This window comes from Carcharodon carcharias, chromosome 26, assembly GCF_017639515.1.
Source record: "Carcharodon carcharias isolate sCarCar2 chromosome 26, sCarCar2.pri, whole genome shotgun sequence".
NCBI lineage: Eukaryota > Metazoa > Chordata > Chondrichthyes > Lamniformes > Lamnidae > Carcharodon > Carcharodon carcharias.
Window position 1 is genome coordinate 39,006,107 of NC_054492.1, and position 20,947 is coordinate 39,027,053.

General features: G+C 43.0%; 1 protein-coding gene across 1 annotated transcript in view; it reads right to left on the reverse strand.

Annotated features, from left to right (window-relative positions):
* Nucleotides 1-5,415, reverse strand: part of LOC121269810 (DNA-binding protein RFX7-like) — a 69,500-nt gene extending 64,085 nt beyond the window's left edge. Inside the window, exon 1 of the mRNA XM_041174775.1 lies at nt 5,240-5,415. Within this exon, the coding sequence (XP_041030709.1) occupies nt 5,240-5,373 (134 nt within the window). The 5' untranslated portion in view covers nt 5,374-5,415. The remainder of the gene's footprint in view (nt 1-5,239) is intronic.
* Between the last annotated feature and the right edge of the window lie 15,532 nt (nt 5,416-20,947).

A 20,947-nucleotide genomic window follows, 5' to 3' on the forward strand; every position in this document is an offset into this window, starting at 1 on the left:
AGAAAGAAAAAATATTTCACTGGATGTATTTCAAGGCAATCTCTTTTTTGGATTGATGGTGGTCATTAAAAAGATACAGGTCGGGGTCTCAAGAATACAATTTTAGACAAACTTAGACAAAGTCTATCTTACCGGACCCAAACATGTAATCAAAACACAAAATGCTGGAACTGCTAGAAATACTCAATAGGTCAGGCAGCATCTGTGCAGAGAGAAACAGGGAGTTAACATTTCAGGTAGATGACTTTTTAAATCACCAAACTGAAACATTAACGCTATTTCTCCTTCCACGGATGCAACCAGACCTGAATACTTCCAGCACTTTTTGCTGTTATTTCAGATTGAGCATCCACAACATTTTACTTCTGTATTAGACCCAACCGTGCATTCTGTTTGCAAACTGGTTCAGTTTTTCTCTTTAAACAGAGATATGTTATGCTGCAGAGATTGCATGTGACAAAGAATAGAACTTGCGTCATGTGCTAATACAGTAACAACGTTTTGGGAATACCACTGTCAGGAGAGGTTTGAGGTGTACAATAAAATGGAAACTGCGGGGGGAAAACAGGACAGGCATGGGTTGAACAGATATAGTTGAATAATCATGCATCCACATGGGCAGCTACAATAACCAACTCAAAGATTATCACAATTACACTACCAATAAAACAGCTAACTCAACATTTGCACCTGAGACAAGGGCAGATGTCATGGGCAAAGGGGAAATTTTTATCACTCATCACAAATGCAATACATGCAATAGGAAACCTAGTACTTTTAATTTGAGTGCCTACATCTAAAATGCTTATATAACAAGGCATAACAATTATTTGCTTTGCATTTTAAAAAAGCAGCTTGCTGCATAGGTAGAGTAAGGATGCTGATTGCAACCAAAAAGTGTTGTTGGGTATAACTGCTGCCATGGTTCATACAGGGAAAGTGCAAATATCCCAACAGATGTAACACCAGCTTAAGTTGCAGAGTCATGTGATATCTCTTCATCTACTTTATTATCAGTCAATGACAATTCTGTCCTACCACTTCCTTGGCCTCTCATTCAATCCTCCCTTCTAGACGTTCCTCCATCTTTTCTAAAGTAAATTTTCACCATGTAAATTATAAATATGGAGAGCGTTATAATAATTATTCTACATTAAGCTTCTCCCATCTATTCCAGTGTCTTATGCGCAAGGTATTAATCTATTGAAGCTCCACGACACAGACGTCGGAATGCCCTCGTAGGTGAAATATGACTATGCAAACATAGGTGAAGAGGGAATTATGAAAGCATAACAAATGCTTGCACCCAGCATTTTTCCCAGGTGCTGTCAATCCAAATGGTCAGGAAATATTATTGCAGGGAAAACACAATCATAAACTAATTTTCCAAGGACTTCAGTAAACTATATATATTAAAAGTTTTACGTTGCCACACTTGTCAGCTTTTTACATTGCAAATTCATATGTCAACATTGTTAATGGAAACTGCCTACATAAGCTTGTCATTATTATACCTTCCCATGAGTCAAGGAGTTGCAGTATCTATTACACAATTACAGTATGACAAGTTTACAAAAACAGTTGCCATCGTAAGTATGAATACAGGGACTTCGAATTGAAATAAGATAAGGACATGACATATAACTTTAAAACAGAGATCAGTTACATCTCCATGCCCTGTTCCAGTTATGCCCCCACCTTTAACTCCCCAACAAGACTACACTTAGTCCTGACTTCCTACGTGCAACATGACGGATCAGCTGACAATCCATAATTTGCTTTTAAGCTCCAAGATTTGCTGATCCCATTCCTATGGCATCACAAAGATATTTCCTTTTTCTAATTTTCCATGGATAATGTCATAATGGAGCCACTAGTATCATGAACTTCTGCTAAGAGTCTACTGATGTTCTATCTACTCTGCCCATTCAACTCCCAAAAGACTTCCTTGCTGCATTTTCATGTTTAATAACCTTGGGTCATATTAGCTGACATGAACTTATCTAGTTCCCATATTAATCCTTAAAACATCATTTTGTTTCACTCCCCTTACCAGTATCCATTTCATATGTCACTGCTCTTTTACTGAAGTTTTGCTTGAACTGCCCAATTTTTAAAAATATCCCTTACTTTGAAACAACAACCCCTTTATGTTCGAAGTTGCTATGCTACAAAAGAGCTGTCTGGATCTAAATTCCACAAACCTTCTGTGGGCAAGGCCAGGACTTGTTGCTCATCCTTGATTACCAAATTGAATGGCTTGGTAGGCCATTTCAGAGGGCAATTAAGAGTCAACCACACTGCTATGGGTCTGAAGTCACATGTAGGCCAGACCAGGTAAGCTTGGGAGATTTTGCATCAGTGAACCAGGGTTTTTACAACAATCAATAACAGTTTCATAGTCACCATTACTGAGACTAGCTTTCAATTCCAGATTTATTAATTAATTGCTGTTAAATTCCACCAGCTGACTTGGCCACAGGGCATTAGCCTGGGCCTCTGGATTACCAGTACACCACTGTCTCTCCTAAATACATCTGTTAAATCACCCTTGTCTTCGCACAAGACAGAGAAGTCCCAGGGCTGCTAATCTTTCCTCATAGCTCTAAAGCTTTAATTCTGGAATCGTGAACAGCCTTCCATTGCATTCCTTCCAGCACCAGAGTGAGACCTAAATCTGTACAGTACTCCTGATTTAGTTTAATCAAGGTCAAAATAAAATTTTTAAATGACCTGTCTACTCAGTGGTTAAACATATCAAACTGCATCTACCACTTTCCTACCAACAGTCCTATTTTTTTTTGAGCTTTTTGGATTTTCACACACTGTTGCCTTAAAATTCAGACACTACATAATCCTATCCTCCATATCATCTGAAAAGGTAAACAATAGCTGCTCCAATGCCAATCCCTGTGCCAGTAAAACAGCTGCCACCCAAATTCCTCGTGCACCACTGCATGCTGTGGTCTACCAACCAGCCAATTGCTAATCAAGATTATACATCGTCAGTTATCCTCTGCATCCGAATATTATGACAAATTCTTTTCATTCATTGAGAAAATGGAGATCCAAAATATGACAACGGGAAAATGTGTAATTTTTGTAACGCCAAAGCATTTTAATCTGAAGCCTCTATGAAAAATACAATCTGAATTTCAGTCTATAATATGCCAAGTAGATGCCTCAACAGAAACAACATATCAGTTAATTCAGCCAACAGATTTAAACAGATCCAGTACTGTTTTTATTTTGCTTCAAATGCATGGTTTAATATTAAAGAGAAGTACTCCAGAGTTAAAGTAATCTGCGTAAAGTAGAAATATTGCAACAGAGGTACAAAATTACAGGCAACATTTGTTTTGAAACTATTTCTCCTAAAACAGTCCACTTCAGAAGCACACATTACTGTCAGCAAGGAACTACTTCAAAACTGTTATCAATGCTCTACTGTTATCAGCCACTAGGTGTATTTTCAGCAAAGCAAGATGAGCCGATTAGGCCAAGAACCATCCATTTCACTTCTGCAAGCTGCTCCATCTGGCAGCTCAACCAAGAGCTGGCCTAAACTTATGTTCAAGTTCAAATGTGGCAGCCCAAAGACACTGACCCATGACAAACTAGTTAACTGTCTGATTACAGGCCACCATTACAAACAAATTGCAACACACACTGAATGGAAAAAAATATCCTTTTTTCAAAGAGTGGGGAATTCTAGTACATTATAAAGCATGTTTTGGTTGAGACAATTACATGGAATTTGGGATCAAGCCCAAAGGCTGATGTCAATGTACAGTAGGTTTTTTTGCTTCAGAAGATTAAATGGAATTTACATATGACAAAATTTGCAAGATCAACAGAGATTCTCACAACAAACACTTTTCTGCACTAAATAACATGACATTTTAAAAGTTGTAAAATTACTTGCATCATTTGAAATTGTTAGATCACTGACTCAGATATGGTAAAAGCAAATGCTGCAGGGGTTGCACACTGATAAATCTCACTGCAACTTACATTTATATTGTACCTTTAACATACTGCAGTGCCCCAAGGCACTGGAGGATGCAGACAAAATTTGAAGAGCGAGTCTCATAAGGAGGTATGAGGGCAGGTGACCAAAGCCATGGTCAAAGAGGAGAGAGGGGATTCCAGAGTTTAAGAGCTGGACATCTTATGGCACAGTCAACAAAGGAGGGGCAAAGGAAAGGACTCAAGAGAATTGGAATCACACAGAGTCTTCAGAGGGTTGTAGGACTGGGGGTTACAAAGATTGGGAGGGACATGGCAGTGACTGGATTTGAGCACAAGGTTGAGAATTTTTAAGTCAATGCGTTATTGAACTGTGAGCCAATGTAGGCCAATGGGTGAGCAGAGGGTCAAGAAACTTAGTGCAATTAAAACAATAATAGTTGGATGAAAAAATGTATTATACCAATTGATCTACATACTTTCAACTATTTGTGCAACAAATATGAAACGTATATTTTACATTTAAATATTTTTGAATTTTTAACACTTATGAATGTCAAAGATATGAAGAACAAAACCTATGAACATAGTTTGTCAGTACATAACCAATCTGTTATGATTTGAAATGCAGACATCTGGCAGTAGTTCCAGCTTAATCCTGTTTTTTCTATGTTGGAACATCTATATAAATCAAAAGTTAACAAGTTGGAGCTTACTAAATTCTACTCAAAATAAATGTTCGCGGGCGCATTCATTAACAATATTTTCGTTCACACGCTCCTTAACTCCTAATCGAAGGAAGGAGGGGGGGGGGGGGGAGCACCGTGACGGTAATGTCTTGACATTTTAACACACAAAAATGCAACAAAATAAAATGTCAGTGATCTCCATTGTGTCATATTTCAATTCCTGGATGGCACGTCTTTAAAAAAAAGACACAGAAATCCCATTCCCCACACCCCCCCCCCCCCCTTCCCTTTCCAACGCAATGGACAACAAAACCCTTAAATATATTCAAAACGTGCAGATGAAAACATAAAAGCAAAAAAAAAATGTATTTTACAGGTATTTCCCCAAAGAAAAAGCCATAGCCCAGTAGGCATAAAATATAACCTGCCCATGAAATATTCAATACCAGCACATATAATATTATACATACATAGATATATATATATATATATATATATAAAAATATATATATAAATAAAATATCCGGCTCAGGACAGGCATAGACTTGTTTATGAAGCAGGCCCCAATTTTGCTCGCTTACCAGATCGAGTTTTTCAGTTTCTGCTGCAGTGCACTCGCCTCCGACTCTGCCATGCCGGGCACCAGGGACGGCAAAGCCCCCGTGCCCTCTTGTTTGTGAAGTTGTTGCTCGGGCTCCGGCTGCTCCTCTGCCATGGTGATGGTGGTGTGGAAGTGGAGGAGGGAGAGAGAGAGAGAGAGAGAGAACGGGGGGGGGGGGGTGGTTGGTTGGGGGTGGTGGTGGAGGGAGGCTGGCGGTGTGGGAAGAGGAGGGGAAGGAAAGGAAAGGGAAGGTCTCAGCGAGTTAAGCGTGGGAGGGCGGGCGAGGGGTTGGAGGGGATGGGGCGGGCGGAGAAGAGGAGGAGGAGGAGGAGGAGGAGGAGGAGGTTGAGGGGGGGAGGGGGAGGGGGAGGGGGGGGGGGCAGCGGGGGACACGCACAGCGACTAGGCCGCAAGCTCTTATCGGCCCCGCAGGAGTGAGCAGGGCCTCCCCTCCCCTCCCCCTCTCCCCCCCACCCCCACCGCGCCACCCTCCCGCTTCACAGGCCGCTGCCCGGCGCCGCTCGCCGGGGATTGTTCAGCAGAGCGACGCGGCCCCGAGCCCAGCAGCGCGCTCTCCCCGGCTCTGGCGCATCGTTATCCCGCCCCGTGTCGGAAAGCGCTCCAGTTTCTTCCGACACTGAAATCTATGTAAAATTAAAATAATTCTGTAATTGGGGATTTTGGCTGAAGAAAATGACTAAAATTCCCTTGGTGATTTTTTTTGTGTGTGTGTGTGTGTGTGAGGGAAAGGGGTGGGAGGGGGAGGAGAAGTGGGGGCGGCGGTTGGTGAAGGTGTTAAATTCCGGACGCGCTGCCGATTCCACGGGCTCTCCGCTCGGAGCCGAAATCAACCCGAGCGCAGGCTGCACTGCGCAGGCGCACCCCGTACACCGTCCAGGGTGGGGGAGGAGGGAAACCGGGGTCCTAATGTCCCCTCTCCTCTCCCCAATCCTCGGGCTCCGATGCCCCCACTCCCCCCATGTCCTACTGACCACTTCGCCCTGCTCCCAATGACCCCTCTCCAATCTGGTCCTAATCCTTCTCTCCCACTGGGACCTAGTGCCCCCACTCCCTCTTGGCCTTATGCCTCCTCCTTCCCGTTGTCCAATACCCCCCTCCTCCCCCCCCCCCCCCCCAATGGTACAATGCCTCCTGCTCCACCCCCCCCCCCCACCGTATCCTATGTCCCCTGCCGCCCCCCCCCCCCCGTGTTTCTATGCCACCTGCACCCCAGCCCCCCCTCCGTGATCCATGCGCTCTTGGTCCTTTGCCCCCTCCCCCGTGTGGTCCTATAACCCCTGCACCACCCCTCCCCCGTGGTCCTATGCCCCCCACCAGGTCTTAATGCCACCTCCCCCAGGGTCATAATGCCCCCCCCCCCCATCAAGTCCTCACGCCTCTTCCACCAGGTCCAAATGCCACCTTTCCCACCTCGTCCTAACCACCCCCTCCTCCAGGACCCAATGCCCTCCACCCCCCCCCCGCCATGGTCCTATGCCCCCCTCCCCTGGGATCCTAATACCCACTCACCCAAACAGGTCCTCATGCTAACCTTCCCCAGGATCGTAATGCCCCTCCCTCCTCTCCCTATTCCTAATGGCCCCTATCCTCGCAGGTCCCAATCTGCCCACCCCCTGGATCCCAATGTCCCCCCAGATCCCAACGTCCCCCCCCCCACCGTGTTCTCCTCCTCAGGTCCTAATGTTGCACCTCCCCCAAACTTTACCTAACCCCAGGGATTTGGTGAATGCAGCAGAGCCAGATTGCAAAGTGGGAGATGTATGAATTGTTGCACAAAAGCATGCACTTTTATTTATATGTATAGATTTTTAATTATTAAAGTTATGATGATTGCACATGTTTGATGTTGCCAGTGTTCCACTGGATTCATAAGTTCAAGTTACAAAATCATACATCACAGAAGGAGCCATTCGTGTCGATCCCAGCTCTTTGAAGTAGCAGTCCAATGTGTCCCACTCCATCATGCTCTTTCCCCATACCTGTAATGCTGTTGTCCTTTAAGCATTGAAGTTGGATCTTGGTTGCTGGTTCCTTTACATCTTTTATGTAAAGCATGATGTTGATTCTGTGACATGCAGTAAATATTTTCATATTACTTTAGGTCAAGTTTGAAGGCATGGATGTGACAGATCTGTACAAATCTATGATTTCAGTAAAGCATTTTTTTCACTCAATATTCTCCTCTCCTCTTCGCTGAGGTATAGTTTCACAGATAAAATTAAGAGGACCTTATTCATATGCACTAGCCATATAAATACTGTGGCTACAAGAGCAGGTCAGAGGCTATGACCTAGCCTCCTGACTCCCCGAAGCCTGTCTAGCATCTACAAGGCACAAGTCAGGAGTGTGATGGAATACTTTCCGCTTGCCTGGATGAGTGCAGCTCCAACAACATTCAAGAAGCTTGATACCATCCAGGACAAAGCAGCCCACTTGGTTAGCACCCCTTCCACAAAATTTCATCCTCCTCCACCACTGAGAAACAGTGGCAGCAGTGTGCACCATCTACAAGATGCCACTGCAGAAACTCACCAAGGCTCCTTAGGCAGTAACTTTCAAACCCACGACTGCTACCATCTAGAAGGACAAGGGCAGCAGATACATAGGAATATCACCACCTGGAAGCTCCCCTCCAAGCCACTCACCATCCTGACTTGGAAATATATCACTGTTCCTTCACTGTCGCTGGGTCAAAATCCTGGAAATCCCTCCCAAACAGCACTGTGGGTGTACCTACACCACAGGGATGCAGTGATTCAAGAAGCCAGCTCACCACCACCTTCTCAAGGACAATTAGGGATGGGCAATAAGTGCTGGCCTAGCCAGCGATGCCCACATCCCTTAAAATAATTTTTTTTAAATGAATGTAAGTGAGCTACTCAGCCACAGTGGCATCACTGTGTCCTGTTCTTGACAATGAATACTTCTAGCAGAGTCTTCTGAGCAGGGTCATAAGAGATATTTGGCCAATTTCCTTTCCCTAGCCCAGGGCCAAGGACACCAATTGCAGCATCTTTATCACCATTCTGGAATCAGCTGACCCAGGATGGCCTGGCATTCAAAATTGGGACTTTCCTGGTTTATAAGGTTCTGCTGTTCATTGGGTAAACTTATTGAATCATTGAGAGGGCCATAAACCAATCATGTTTGTAACTCAAATGGAAAACAATGAGCAGATTCGACAGCATCTGTGCAGAGGACAGGCCGCAAATCGGTCTGCTCTCTCCAAAGATGCTGCCTGACTCATCAATTTTCCTGCAAGCAAGGAGATCCACAAGCTGACTCTATCTCCCTGTTATACTCCTCCAGTAACATCAATTATGGTGAGCTCTGAGGAAGAGTTAAACGGGCTTGAAACGTTAACTCTTTTTTTTCTCTCCACAGATGCTGTTAGGCCTGCTGAGTTTTTCCAGCATTTTCTGTTTTTGTTTCAGATTTCCAGCATCCACAGTATTTTGCTTTCATATTATGGTGAGCGTATCCATGGGAACACCACAGGGAACAATTTTGAGTCAGCCTGCAAGTTCCCACCTCAAGGAAAATACTTTCCAGACTGAAAATACCACACTTTCTGGCTGTAATATGTTTGTGTGGCTCTTAGGCCTTTCAAAGTCATGTTTCCCATAGATGGCTTTGAGGCCTAGATAGCAAGGATGCCAGCACAGTTCAAGGGCATCCAAGGCTGCAAGACAATTTGCACAATTTTTTGAAGGTGTCATCTGACATTTGGTGGTATGCTCACCCCTGAGTTGATGATTGTAGGATTAATTCCACCCCAACACCAGAACACCTAAATTAAGCTGACAATCCAATAAAGCAAAGGGAATTGTTTGAGGCACCATCGTTTAGATGCAGTGCTGAGCCTTACTCTTTTGTTATTTTGAGAGGATGTGAAAAGCACGATTCGAAAAAGAGCAGGACGTTCTTTTGGTGTCCTGGCCAACATTCTTCTCTCATCCAACACTAACAAAAGTAGATTAAATAATCATTCTTTTGCTGTTTCTGGGAACATGCAGTGTGCAAAAGTAACTGTGGTATTCACCTATATAACAAAAGTCACTGTACTCCAAATTAATTCAACGTATGCTAAGCACTAAACTTTGAGATTTTTCTGAAAGATGTGATAAGATGCAATGTAAATGCAAATGTTTCTTTTCTATTGCCATCATTTCATGGTTTCAATAAGCTCATACAGAAACTAATTAAACAAACTGTTTAAATCTGCACAGAGGTAGGAAAGTTTGCATTCCACTGAATCTAGTTAATATTTGGACTGTCTGGAGTTATTTTACTAAACATGTATGGTTGTGCAGGTGGCAGCACAACAGTGTCAACACTCCCTTCACAGCCAGATGATTGAGTTCCAGGATTTCTGATATCTCATTCCACTATCCATCGTACCAATGTGACTCAACAGTTTTAATTTGTTTGTAAGGTTTACAGCCTTGGACAAGTAATGTATTCCACTTCAAAATAATTGAGGAAAACTGAAGCTGCTGACTTCATGTATCATTAGGAACAACTACGGAAAAGCTTGTGGCCTGCATGGATTTACATCCCAAGATACCAAAGGATGTAAGATGTTGTGAGGCTTTGTGGGGGACAACGCAGCATAAATAAAGCATTGGAGAAGTCAAATAATTATTAAACCTTTTCAGAACCTGATAGAACCCTAGAACTATAGAAAAGTTACGGTGCAGAAAGAGGCCATTCAGCCCATCATGTCTGCGCCAGCCAAAAAGAGAAAAAAGAAACTAGCCACTCATTTTAATCCCACTTTCCAGCACCTGGTCCACAGCCTTGCAAGTTACAACACTTCAGATGCAGATCAAGGTACTTTTTAAATGAGTTGTGTGTTTCAGCCTCAACCACCAACTTCGGCAGCAAATTTCAGACATCCACCATCCTCTGGGCAAGAAAGCTTTTCCTCATGTCCCCTCTAATCCTTCTACCAACCAACTTAAATCTTTGCCACCAGCAAATGACCTCCCAGCTAGGGGAAACAAGTAATTCCTGTCTACCCTATCTAGGACCCTCATAATTTTGTACACCTCAATTAGGTCACCCCTTAGCTTCCTCTGTTCTAAGGAAAACAATCCCAGCTGACCCAATCTCTCCTCATAGCTGCAAATTTCAAGCCTTGGCAACATTCTTGTAAATCTCCTCTGCACTCTCTCCAAAGTAATTATGTTCTTCCTGTAATGTGGTGACCAGAACTGTACACAAAATTCCAGCTGTGGCCTAACCAACGTTTTATACAGTTCCATCATTACATCCCTGCTTTTGTATTCAATACCCTGCCCAATAAAGGAACACATTCCATATGCTTTCTTGACCACCGTGTCCACCTGTCCTGCCACCTGTGGACATGTACTCCAATGTATCTCACTTCCTCAACCCCCCTCAATAGCTTCCTGTTTATTGAGTATTCCCTTGCTTTGTTTGCCCTCCCTAAATGCATTACCTCACACTTTTCCAGATTAAATTCCATTTGCCACTTTTCCGCCCACTCAATCAAACCATTGATGTCATCCTGGAGTCGACAGCTCTCCTCTTCACTATCAACTGCATGTCCAATATTTGTGTCATCTGCAAATTTCCCAATCATGCCTCCCACATATTTCATGTGGCAAATATTGGTTGTGATAAAAAGCACATTGTGAGTTTTTGCTTCATCAACACAGATGCCTCCCTAGGAACAAAACTATATGTTAAATCTTGATGATATGAGCGGATATTAACTTCTCATATCACACTACAAACTGCTCAGCAGGCAATAAGCTCTTGTAAGTATGTTTCTTTCTATTGATAATATATTTAAAAACCTATATATGTTCCTGCCAACATTTGCCATTATTTATTTCACATTTATAATGGAAACTGCTTTTGTTAACTTCTCGTGCTGTAATTAGAACAAAAACTGTGTAAACATTTCCTTTGGGAATTTCTGTGTTAAAATGTTCCCAGTTGCTTGTTGGAGTAAGCCTTTAACTTACTAATAGCAATCCTGCATTTCAATCATAATGTCAAAGAGTTGAGCTCCACTCCAGTCAGCACCAGTAAGGAAAGACTAAATTTTGGCTCTTAAATATTAGGCTGCCTTCCAGTGGGGTATTCATGTCTGGATGGAGTGACCACTGGTTTAGTGGTAGAATCCTGTCACTGATTGTTAAGTGTTAGGCTTGGGCCCCGTTGAGGACAGACCTAGGAAGTTAAGATCGAAGCAGTGGCTCTCAGTACTGGATAGGCATTGAGTGGTGGTACTTGTGCCAGATGGGTGCAAGTTACACACTCATTGTAAAGCTTAGATAGGGCCATTTAGTCTTGGTAATGGACCACCAAGGAGAAAGTGATCTAAAGATGTAAACTTTGAGTAGGGTAATAGGAAACCACCTCAGATACACTTTCTGGTTAAATGTCTCAACAATCTCATAAATGTTATTGCATCCTCAGTAAATGTGACAGTTCAGGGGTGTGTAGATGTTAAATTATTAATTGTGCAGTTTCTTCCTGGTGGACGTGAATGAGTTGAACACGGCCACAGTGTTGTGAGATTCCCTGACTCCAGGGTCAGAGTGGTACCCAGCAGCTTATGCTGCTGGAAGTAGCTTGATTCCTTACATATCTTTAGTCCAGATTTTGTGGTGGGAATGGTGTTGAAACTGTCAGCTTTCACTGTCGTTACTCCACTAAAACTAAAAGCAACTTCTGGACTTCATGCTTGTGCAGAATGACAGAAATCCAGAGGTTGCTGTCAGTGATTCTACACTTCTCCAGAGGATGTACTGTTGATGTTCCCCTCGGAAGTCAATCAATTAGAAGTCATTAAATTGACAAGAACTTCTACTCTTTTGCTATGCGCCTCAAAAAAGTTACATCTTGTTGAGTGGGATGTAACTGGGTTTTTAACGGCGCACTAGCCCTGGAAAATTAATCTTATATTTGTGGAATGTCAAATTTCTAAACATTGATAAAATCCAACAGCTTTAAAAAAAAAGTTTATTTCAATTTTTCTTCAAAGGTTATCTTTATTTAGTGCCTATCTTAATTCAATCATAATCATTTACTTGACCATCTGAAAATGTAAATTAAAAGTAAAGGATATTAAGTGCTTTTAACTTCCTAGTTTACTGTGTGTGAATACTTCAACATGATTGGCTCCTTACCTGCCTGCTGATATCACAGCTGCTGCACGCCGAGACTGGGTGCTGGATTTATACTGCTTTTGAGAAAGGGGAGATTCCTGCCACGGAGATCACTAGATCTTTGTGGGCAGCTTTGTTCAAGGTCAGGGGCGAGTGTCCTTGCTCCACTGCTGACCACAAAATCCAAGTCGCTGCTTAAACTTGGGTCAAATTCAAATAAAAAGAAAGCCTGCTGCGCCACTGCTGAGAGCTCCTTTGAGGAGCATTTCACTTTGGCGAGCAGCTGCTTCGCGGACATGTACTCTTATATCTGAATAAGGGGAAAATATGTTACAGGAAAAACAACATTTTAATAATTTTATACATCACCTTAGCAGTGGATTAATAAATTCTGCGTTGCATGGTATTACAATTCTATCCTTACAAAACAATCATTCTATTGACTTTGAAAAATGTCAGTAACGAAACAAAATGATACATGTACGTGCATTTTCAGCCTTTTTTTCCTATGTCACGCTTAATTTTAGGCAATCTTTTTTCCAATTAAGTTTTCTTCCAATAAATCTTTTTATGAACGAAAACCATTCCTTTGGAAATACGGAGAATCCCGATTCACCAACAAAAAATATCTTAGCAAGGGACTCACAATAGCAGTAACCTGTAGACTCGATTTTACAAGGCTCTGCTGATATCAAGGCCCAGAACTTCCATTCCCCGACGTGTCATACCCAGGTGATATCCCAGCTGCGCTGGGAAACCCTCGGAAGTCTCCATGCAAAGACTGCATGGTAATTGCCCAGGAAGTTTAATCTTCTGATGGGCATTAACCTGCATCAGGAACTATCTGATACTTCAAGTTAAATCAGAGACTTCAGATAGTTCCGACACTCTTAGCAGAATAGCTATCCAGGAAAAGTTAGAAGGATTAAAACCACTTCCAACTTTTGGGTAACAATAGTACTGACCACTGCACCGCCACTGCCCCCCACCCCTGACCCCCGACCCTGACACACCACTGGACTCCCAATTTCCCCACCCCCCGACTAGCCCCCATTTCCGACTACCCTCTTGACCCCCCGACTACTCTCCCTCTTCTGACTAACCTCCTGACCACCCTGACTTTCCCCCCCCACTTTCCCACTACTCCCTTACCCCCGAATACCCTCCCAATCCCCTGACAATGCCCCATCCCTCCAACTATCTTCCCACCCTCCCCATCCACCCGACTCCCCTCAACCCCCCAACTACCCTCCCAATACCCCGACCCCTGACCATCCCAACTAATCCCCCTGTCCAACCAACCCCACCCAACCACTTGACACCCCCCCCAACCATCCAACATACCTTCCCCTCGAACACCCTATCTCGCCCCTGACCACCCAGTCCTCCCCCCCCCCACCCTCAACCACCTGGCACCAGCACCCACCCCCACCCCAAACACCCGGCCACCCTGTCCCTCACCCACTTACCTTATACATTTACCTTCTTCCTGGCTTCTCAAAGTTGCTGGGACCTTTAAACTTACCTGGTTTACATCAGCTTGTGCTGTAAAAATGGAATGTGGCTTCCCTTCCCCCCAAGTCTGCTGCCCTGAATGGGAAGGATTCTGGAACTGCTGCACTGCACAGTTCTTACCAGGCCCGGGTTGGAAGGTCAGGCGAGAAGTGTGCAGCTCCCGACCTGGCTAAGTAAAAAGGAGCGGAGAGGCAATCCGACAGTGATTGCCACTCCATGGAAGTTCTGGGCCTGTGAAACTTTATTGATACAGATTTGAAATTGGGCACAACCTCAGATATTTAATTCACAGCACCGCTAAATTCATGGGGAAAGATTCTGCTGGCAGGATAAAGCAGAAATCTCATTTAAATTGTATAACTCTAGATATCAATAACATCATAACCTAGCCCAAAGCTCCACCCCCAGCAGCACATTGTCATTTACAATGGGTGCATGGCAGCTCCCTGCTTTAGCATAATCTCAAAGAAAGGTTACTGTTATTGGAGTTTGTAATACCCTTAACTTTTTGATGGTGAGTATCTATCTTATGAATTCAATTTACTGCACGACCGTTATTTCTATACATTTCTGCCACTTTTTTTCCTTTTCTTCTTATTTGCAGCAAAAAAAATCTATGACGATAGGTATCCCTTTCACTGCCCTGCAAGAATTAAATGAGGATGACATCATAAAGCTTCAAAATCTTCAAGTTAAACACCTCAAGTGAGATCTTCATTCCTGTCAACAGTTGAGAATCAATATTTATGGACTGCACTTCTCTCTGATCTGGGTAATTCAGAATAGACATGTCTTCACCACTTCTGCTTCACTGCAGATGCCATGTCTGAGTTGTGCCATTTGCCGAGGACAAACTTACAGACTTCAAGGATCAGGTTGGCTCCTCTTGTGGCTTGAAGGTCTCAGTAACATGAAGCTTCTATCTGAAAGGATACTCCTAGGCCATTCCATTGCCAAATACGTTATTTATTAGCTTATTTATCTGTTTAAAGCAAATAAGTGACATCTCCTTTCCCAGAGAAAATGCCTTGACAACATATAAAGAAAAAACAACTGGAGAAGCAAACAAAGCTAGCAGGTTTTCCAAGAATACAATAGATATTGTATTCATGTGGTCATCGGGAATACAAATATCAACAGTAATGCCTACATGAGGGGAAAAGAAACAACTCTATAAGTGTTCAACTGGTTTCCATCTATAGAAACTTGATTGTGGATGTTTATGCCCATTATCTAAGAAGTGTTCATGATGCTTTTACTGTGCAGAAGTTCATGTTGCTTATATTATTTGAAAATTCCAAGAGAATAAATTGATGACTATGAGACAGAATGGCTGATAAGTCTAATTGCAGCAATTGCTGATGACACTCTACACAGCAGTAAAGCACAAATATGAGGGTCTTGCCACGACATGAAATACCATGGAACATGCCAGAGAGGATAAAGTAATCATTCTGTTGCTTAAATCACTCAGGTGGGCTGGTCCTTCACCTTACAGGCAGGATATCCAAAATCATCAATACATGTTGTATGCTGAACATTTTTTCCAAGCAATGAGGTGTGAGAATATAGTGTAGTTCTTTTATTGTCTACAATATAGAATTTTTAGTACTCAACCACATATATAAACATTGAACTGGGAACTTTCTAGAATTAGACTCATCACACACATAGGGAAGATGGTGGCATGGTGATAATGTCTAGTATTTCAGAAGCCCCAGGCCAATGCCCAGGGGACACGGATTCAAATCCCACCACAGCAGCTGGTGCAATTTAAATTCAATTAATAAAATCTGGAACTGAAAGTTAGCCTCAGTAATGGAGGCCATGAAACTATAATTGATTACTGTAAAAAAAACCCGGCTGATTCACTAATGTCCTTTAGAGGAGGAAACCTGCCATCCTTACCTGGTCTGGCCTGCACATGACTCCAGATTCACAACAATGTGATTGACTCTTAACTGCACCCTGAAATTGTCCAGCAAGCCACTCAGTCCAAGGGCTATTAGGGATGAGCAACAAATGCTGGCAATGCCCGCAGCCCATAAATAAAGGAAAAAACAGACAAGTGTTTTAGTATAACACAAACTCAGGATGACTGAAATTATTTACCTGAAATATCAGAACTCAAAGCTTTGATTAACTACAGTATCACCAAAGAAATTAATTAATCAGATTTAACAGAACTGCTTGTAATATTTCTTCGCACTGTACTAATAATACCCCATAATGTGCAGGATTGATATGGTATCCCTTGCCCTTGCCAGTAAATGATTTTTGGCCTCATATTAATCTTTATGTGAGTCAGGCTGTGAAACATATTGTAACATATTGAAACATAAAAAAGATTAAATAATTTAGTGGCAAAACATCATACTGCACTATTTTTAGTTATTAATCTTAGTCTGGTTGATATCTTTTGGAAAAATGTTACTGTCTTCGCCTGTAATACTGTCCTTGTCTGTCCTTGGAGTTTGATCCTGCTTCCATGAATCAATAGCCTCAAAACGAATCCAAATATCCCCAGAAGGGATTTTGGAATCACATTCTTCAGGTCTGTGTTTTCTTGGCTCTACATCAGAACACCCCTTGATAGATAACCAGCTGGGAATATCCTTACCCTGTTATGGTTTGAGACAATTTATCAGAATAAACTTAAGGTTAATCATTTGTTCTGCATCTTATGGATCATAATGATTAACCATCTGATGATGTCATATGGCCCACTCTTTAGTCATTGTCATTTGAGGCAAAGTTAACTTATTCTTTAATTTGTATTGCAGAGCTGTTTTGTTCTAATTACTGGAAGGTTTTGCTGGAACTATACAGTTTGTCAAAGCATCTTTGGTCATTTGGTAATGGGGGCTGGTGATGGCTTACCAATTACATAGATATCCTTTGAATATTTCTCCCTATTATTGGTTAATAATTGAGACAGATGCTTGGATCTATGCAAGATGTATGATCCATCCATGATTATCAGGACAATTGGAGAAACCAGTTTGAAATAAAACTTTTACTCCTATGTCTTGTTAGCTGACCACAACTTGACTACTATATAACAAATCAAACCAATATCCCTGTCATTTCTTGCATCATCTTCCCTCAACCTAGTGCCATCAGCTTATTTCTGAGGATGGTCAACAGGTCATCTGAATGATTTCAGACCTACAAATAGCAATTAGAATTATTGAATTTTGCAACACTGAAGCATACCATCCATCCCACTATGCCTCTGCCAGCTCTTTCAAACCTTTATACACTTCATCCCATTTCTCATGTTTTATTAAATGTTTTGTTTTAGAATAATTATGTGCCTCCCTTTAAAAAGCTAGTATAAATTCTGTTTCCAGCATTGTTTTGGGTCGGACATCCCACGTCCTCAGAAACTTCTTTATAAAAAGATTTCCCTGAAAGTCTCCATTCATCATTTTCATCACGATTTGAATTTCTGGCCTTTTGTTACCGACCAGAAGAAAGCATTTCCCTAATTTACTCCATCAAAACCTGTCATAATTTTGAATACTCCTATCAAATCTCATTTTAACTTCTCCATTCTAATAAAGGATCAGATTTTCTTTAGAGTCTCCTCATAATTTAGGCCTTTCATTCTTAGTGACTTCCACTTTCTTCAAGGCCTTGATATCCTTCCTAAAGTAAGGCATGCAACCGGAATGCAACGTTCTAAATCTGGTTTAACCAATGATTTGTATAGCTTTGGCACTTTCTCAGATTTGAAAAGAAGCAAATATTCATGAACAGATCCTACTTTTTCACTGGACCTAGAGGGGACTTTGTTTACTTAGCCAATTGTTTAAACAACTACAATTGATGGTTTCACCCCCTCAGGAACTGATTCCAGAATAACTTTATAATATTTCTGAAATGTATCATTTTTGTCATTTATAAACTTCTAATCAAGAATACATCATTTCTGGGAGGCATCGGCCTGGATTTTGCAGACCACGGGGAAACAAGGGTGCTCACCATTGACCTCAAATAGATGGCCACAAAGATCTAGCGATCTCTGTGGCAGGAAAATCAAGCTAAGGAGACGGCTCAGCAGCAGCAGCAGTGTTGTCAGCAAGCAGGTAGGCAACCAATCACACTGACGTATTCAAAAACAGTAAAATGAGGAAGTTAACAGCACTTAACTTGTCATAAATTTACAACACAGAATAAGGCCATTTGAAACAAAACCAAAAATAGCTGGAAAAACTCAGCAGGTCTGACAGCATCTGCGGAGAGGAATACAGTTAATGTTTCGAGGCCGTATGACTCTTCATCAGAAGGCGGCCATTTCGTCCATTGTGTGCCAGCTGAAAAAGAGCGGTCCAGTCTAATCCCAGTTTCCAGCTTTTGGTCCATAGTTCTGTAGGTTAAAACACTTCAGATACATAGCCAATACTTATTTATGTTTTTTATCATTGTGGAGAAATTTTGTCATTCACAACTATAAAATCCACTTTTCAGCACCAGTGTGCATTTTGAGCAGTAATTATGAAGCTAGTACGTTGCTCGTACCCAGTTACACCTCATTCAACAAGTTTTTTTTAGGGCTTTCACAGTGAGACTAACAGGATAGAAATGGAAGTTATTGCCAAATCACAATTACAAGGCAGTTTGCAGTCTATGGGAATCTCTACAGTGCATCCTATGGAGAAGTACAGACTCCAATTTTTCCCCCCAGAGCAGGCCTAGAACAGGGACTGGGCACCATTTCCATGTGTATGGAGCCTAACACCTGTTTTACGCTGTCAGCATATGGCGGGCGCAGGTCGTTGGTACCAAAAATTGGCCCTCATTGCATCTATAAAACAGGTACATGGAGAACAAAAACAGAAATACCTGGAAAAACTCAGCAGGTCTGGCAGCATCGGTGGAGAAGAACAAAGTTGACGTTTTGAGTCCTCATGACCCTTCAACAGAACTAAGTAAAAATAGGAGAGGAGTGAAATATAAGCTGGTTTAAGGTGGGGGTGGGGGGTGGGGGAGGTTATAGGGACAAGCAAGCAGTGATGGGAGCAGATAACCAAAAGATGTTACAGACAAAAGAACAAAGAGGTGTTGAAGGTGGTGATATTATCTAAAAGAATGTGCTAATTAAGAATGGATAGCAGGACACGCAAGGTACAGATAGCTCTAGTGGGGGATGAGGTGAAATAAGACTAAGAGGGCATAAAAGGTATAGATTTTAAAATAATGGAAATAGGTGGCAAAAGAAAAATCTATATAAATTATTAGAAAAAATAAAAGGGAGGGGTAAGAAACGGAAAGGGGGTGGGGATGTAGGAGGGAGTTCAAGATCTAAAGTTGTTGAACTCAATATTCAGTCTGGAAGGCTGTAAAGTGCCTAATCGGAAGATGAGGTGCTGTTCTTCCAGTTTGCGTTGGGCTTCACTGGAACAATGCAGCAGGCCAAGGACAGACATATGGGCAAGAGAGCAGGGTGGAGTGTTAAAATGGCAAGCGACAGGGAGGTCTGGGTCATTCTTGCAGACAGACCGAAGGTGTTCTGCAAAGCCATCGCCCAGTCTGCGTTTGGTCTCTCCAACGTAGAGAAAACCGCATTGGGAGCAACGAATGCAGTGGACTAAGTTGGGGGAAATGCAGGTGAAATGTTGCTTCACTTGAAAGGAGTGTTTGGGCCCTTGGATGGTGAGAAGAAAGGAAGTGAAGGGGCAGGTGTTGCATATTTTACGTATGCATGGGGAGGTGCCGTAGGTGGGGGTTGAGGAGTAGGGGGTGATGGAGGAGTGGACCAGGGTGTCACGGAAGGAACAATCCCTACGGAATGCCGCCGGGCCGGGGGTGGGGGCGGGGTGAAGGGAAGATGTGTGTGGTGGTGGCATCATGCAGGAGTTGGAGGAAATGGCAGAGGATGATCCTTTGAATGCGGAGGCTGGTGGGGTGATAAGTGAGGACAAGGGGGACCCTATCTTGTTTCTGGGAAGGAGGAGAAGGCGTGAGGGTGGATGCGCGGGAGATGGGCCGGACACAGTTGAGGGCCCTGTCAACTACCGTGGGTGGAAAGCCTCGGATAAGGAAGAAGGAGGACATGTCAGAGGAACTGTTTTTGAAGGTAGCATCATCAGAACAGATGCGATGGAGGCGAAGGAACTGAGAGAATGGGATGGAGTCCTTACTGGAAGCGGGGTGTGAGGAGCTGTAGTCAAGGTAGCTGTGGGAGTTGGTAGGCTTGTAATGGATATTGATGGACAGTCTATCACCAGAAATTGAGACAGAGAGGTCAAGGAAGGGAAGGGAAGTGTCAGAGATGGACCACATGAAAATGATGGAGGGGTGGAGATTGGAAGCAAAATTAATAAATTTTTCCCAAGTCCCGACAAGAGCATGAAGCAGCATCAAAGTAATCATCAATGTACTGGAGAAAGAGTTGTGGGAGGGGGCCGGAGTAGAACTGGAACAAGGAATGTTCCACATACCCCATAAAGAGACAGGCATAGCTGGGGCCCATGCGGGTACCCATAGCCACACCTTTATTTGGAGGAAGTGAGAGGAGTTAAAGGAGAAATTGTTCAGTATGAGAACAAGTTCAGCCACACTTGGGAGAGTGGTGTTGGATGGGGATTGTTTGGGCCTCTGTTCGAGAAACAAGCAGACAGCCCTCAGACCATCCTGGTGGGGGATGGAGGTGTAGAGGGATTGGACGTCCATGGTGAAGTGGAGGCGATTGTGGCCAGAGAACTGGAAATTGTTGATGTGACGTAAGGTGTCAGAGGAATCACTGATGTAGGTGGGAAGGGACTGGACAAGGGGAGAGAAAAGGGAGTCAAGATAACAAGAAATGAGTTCCATGAGGCAGGAGCAAGCTGACACGATCGGTCTCCCGGGACAGTTCTGTTTGTGGATTTTGGGTAGGAGGTAGAAGCAGGCCATCCAAGGTTGGGCGACTATCAGGTTGGAAGCTGTGGGAGGAAGATGTCCAGAGGACATGAGGTCAGTGACAGTCCTGGAAATAATGGCTTGATGTACAGTGGTGGAGT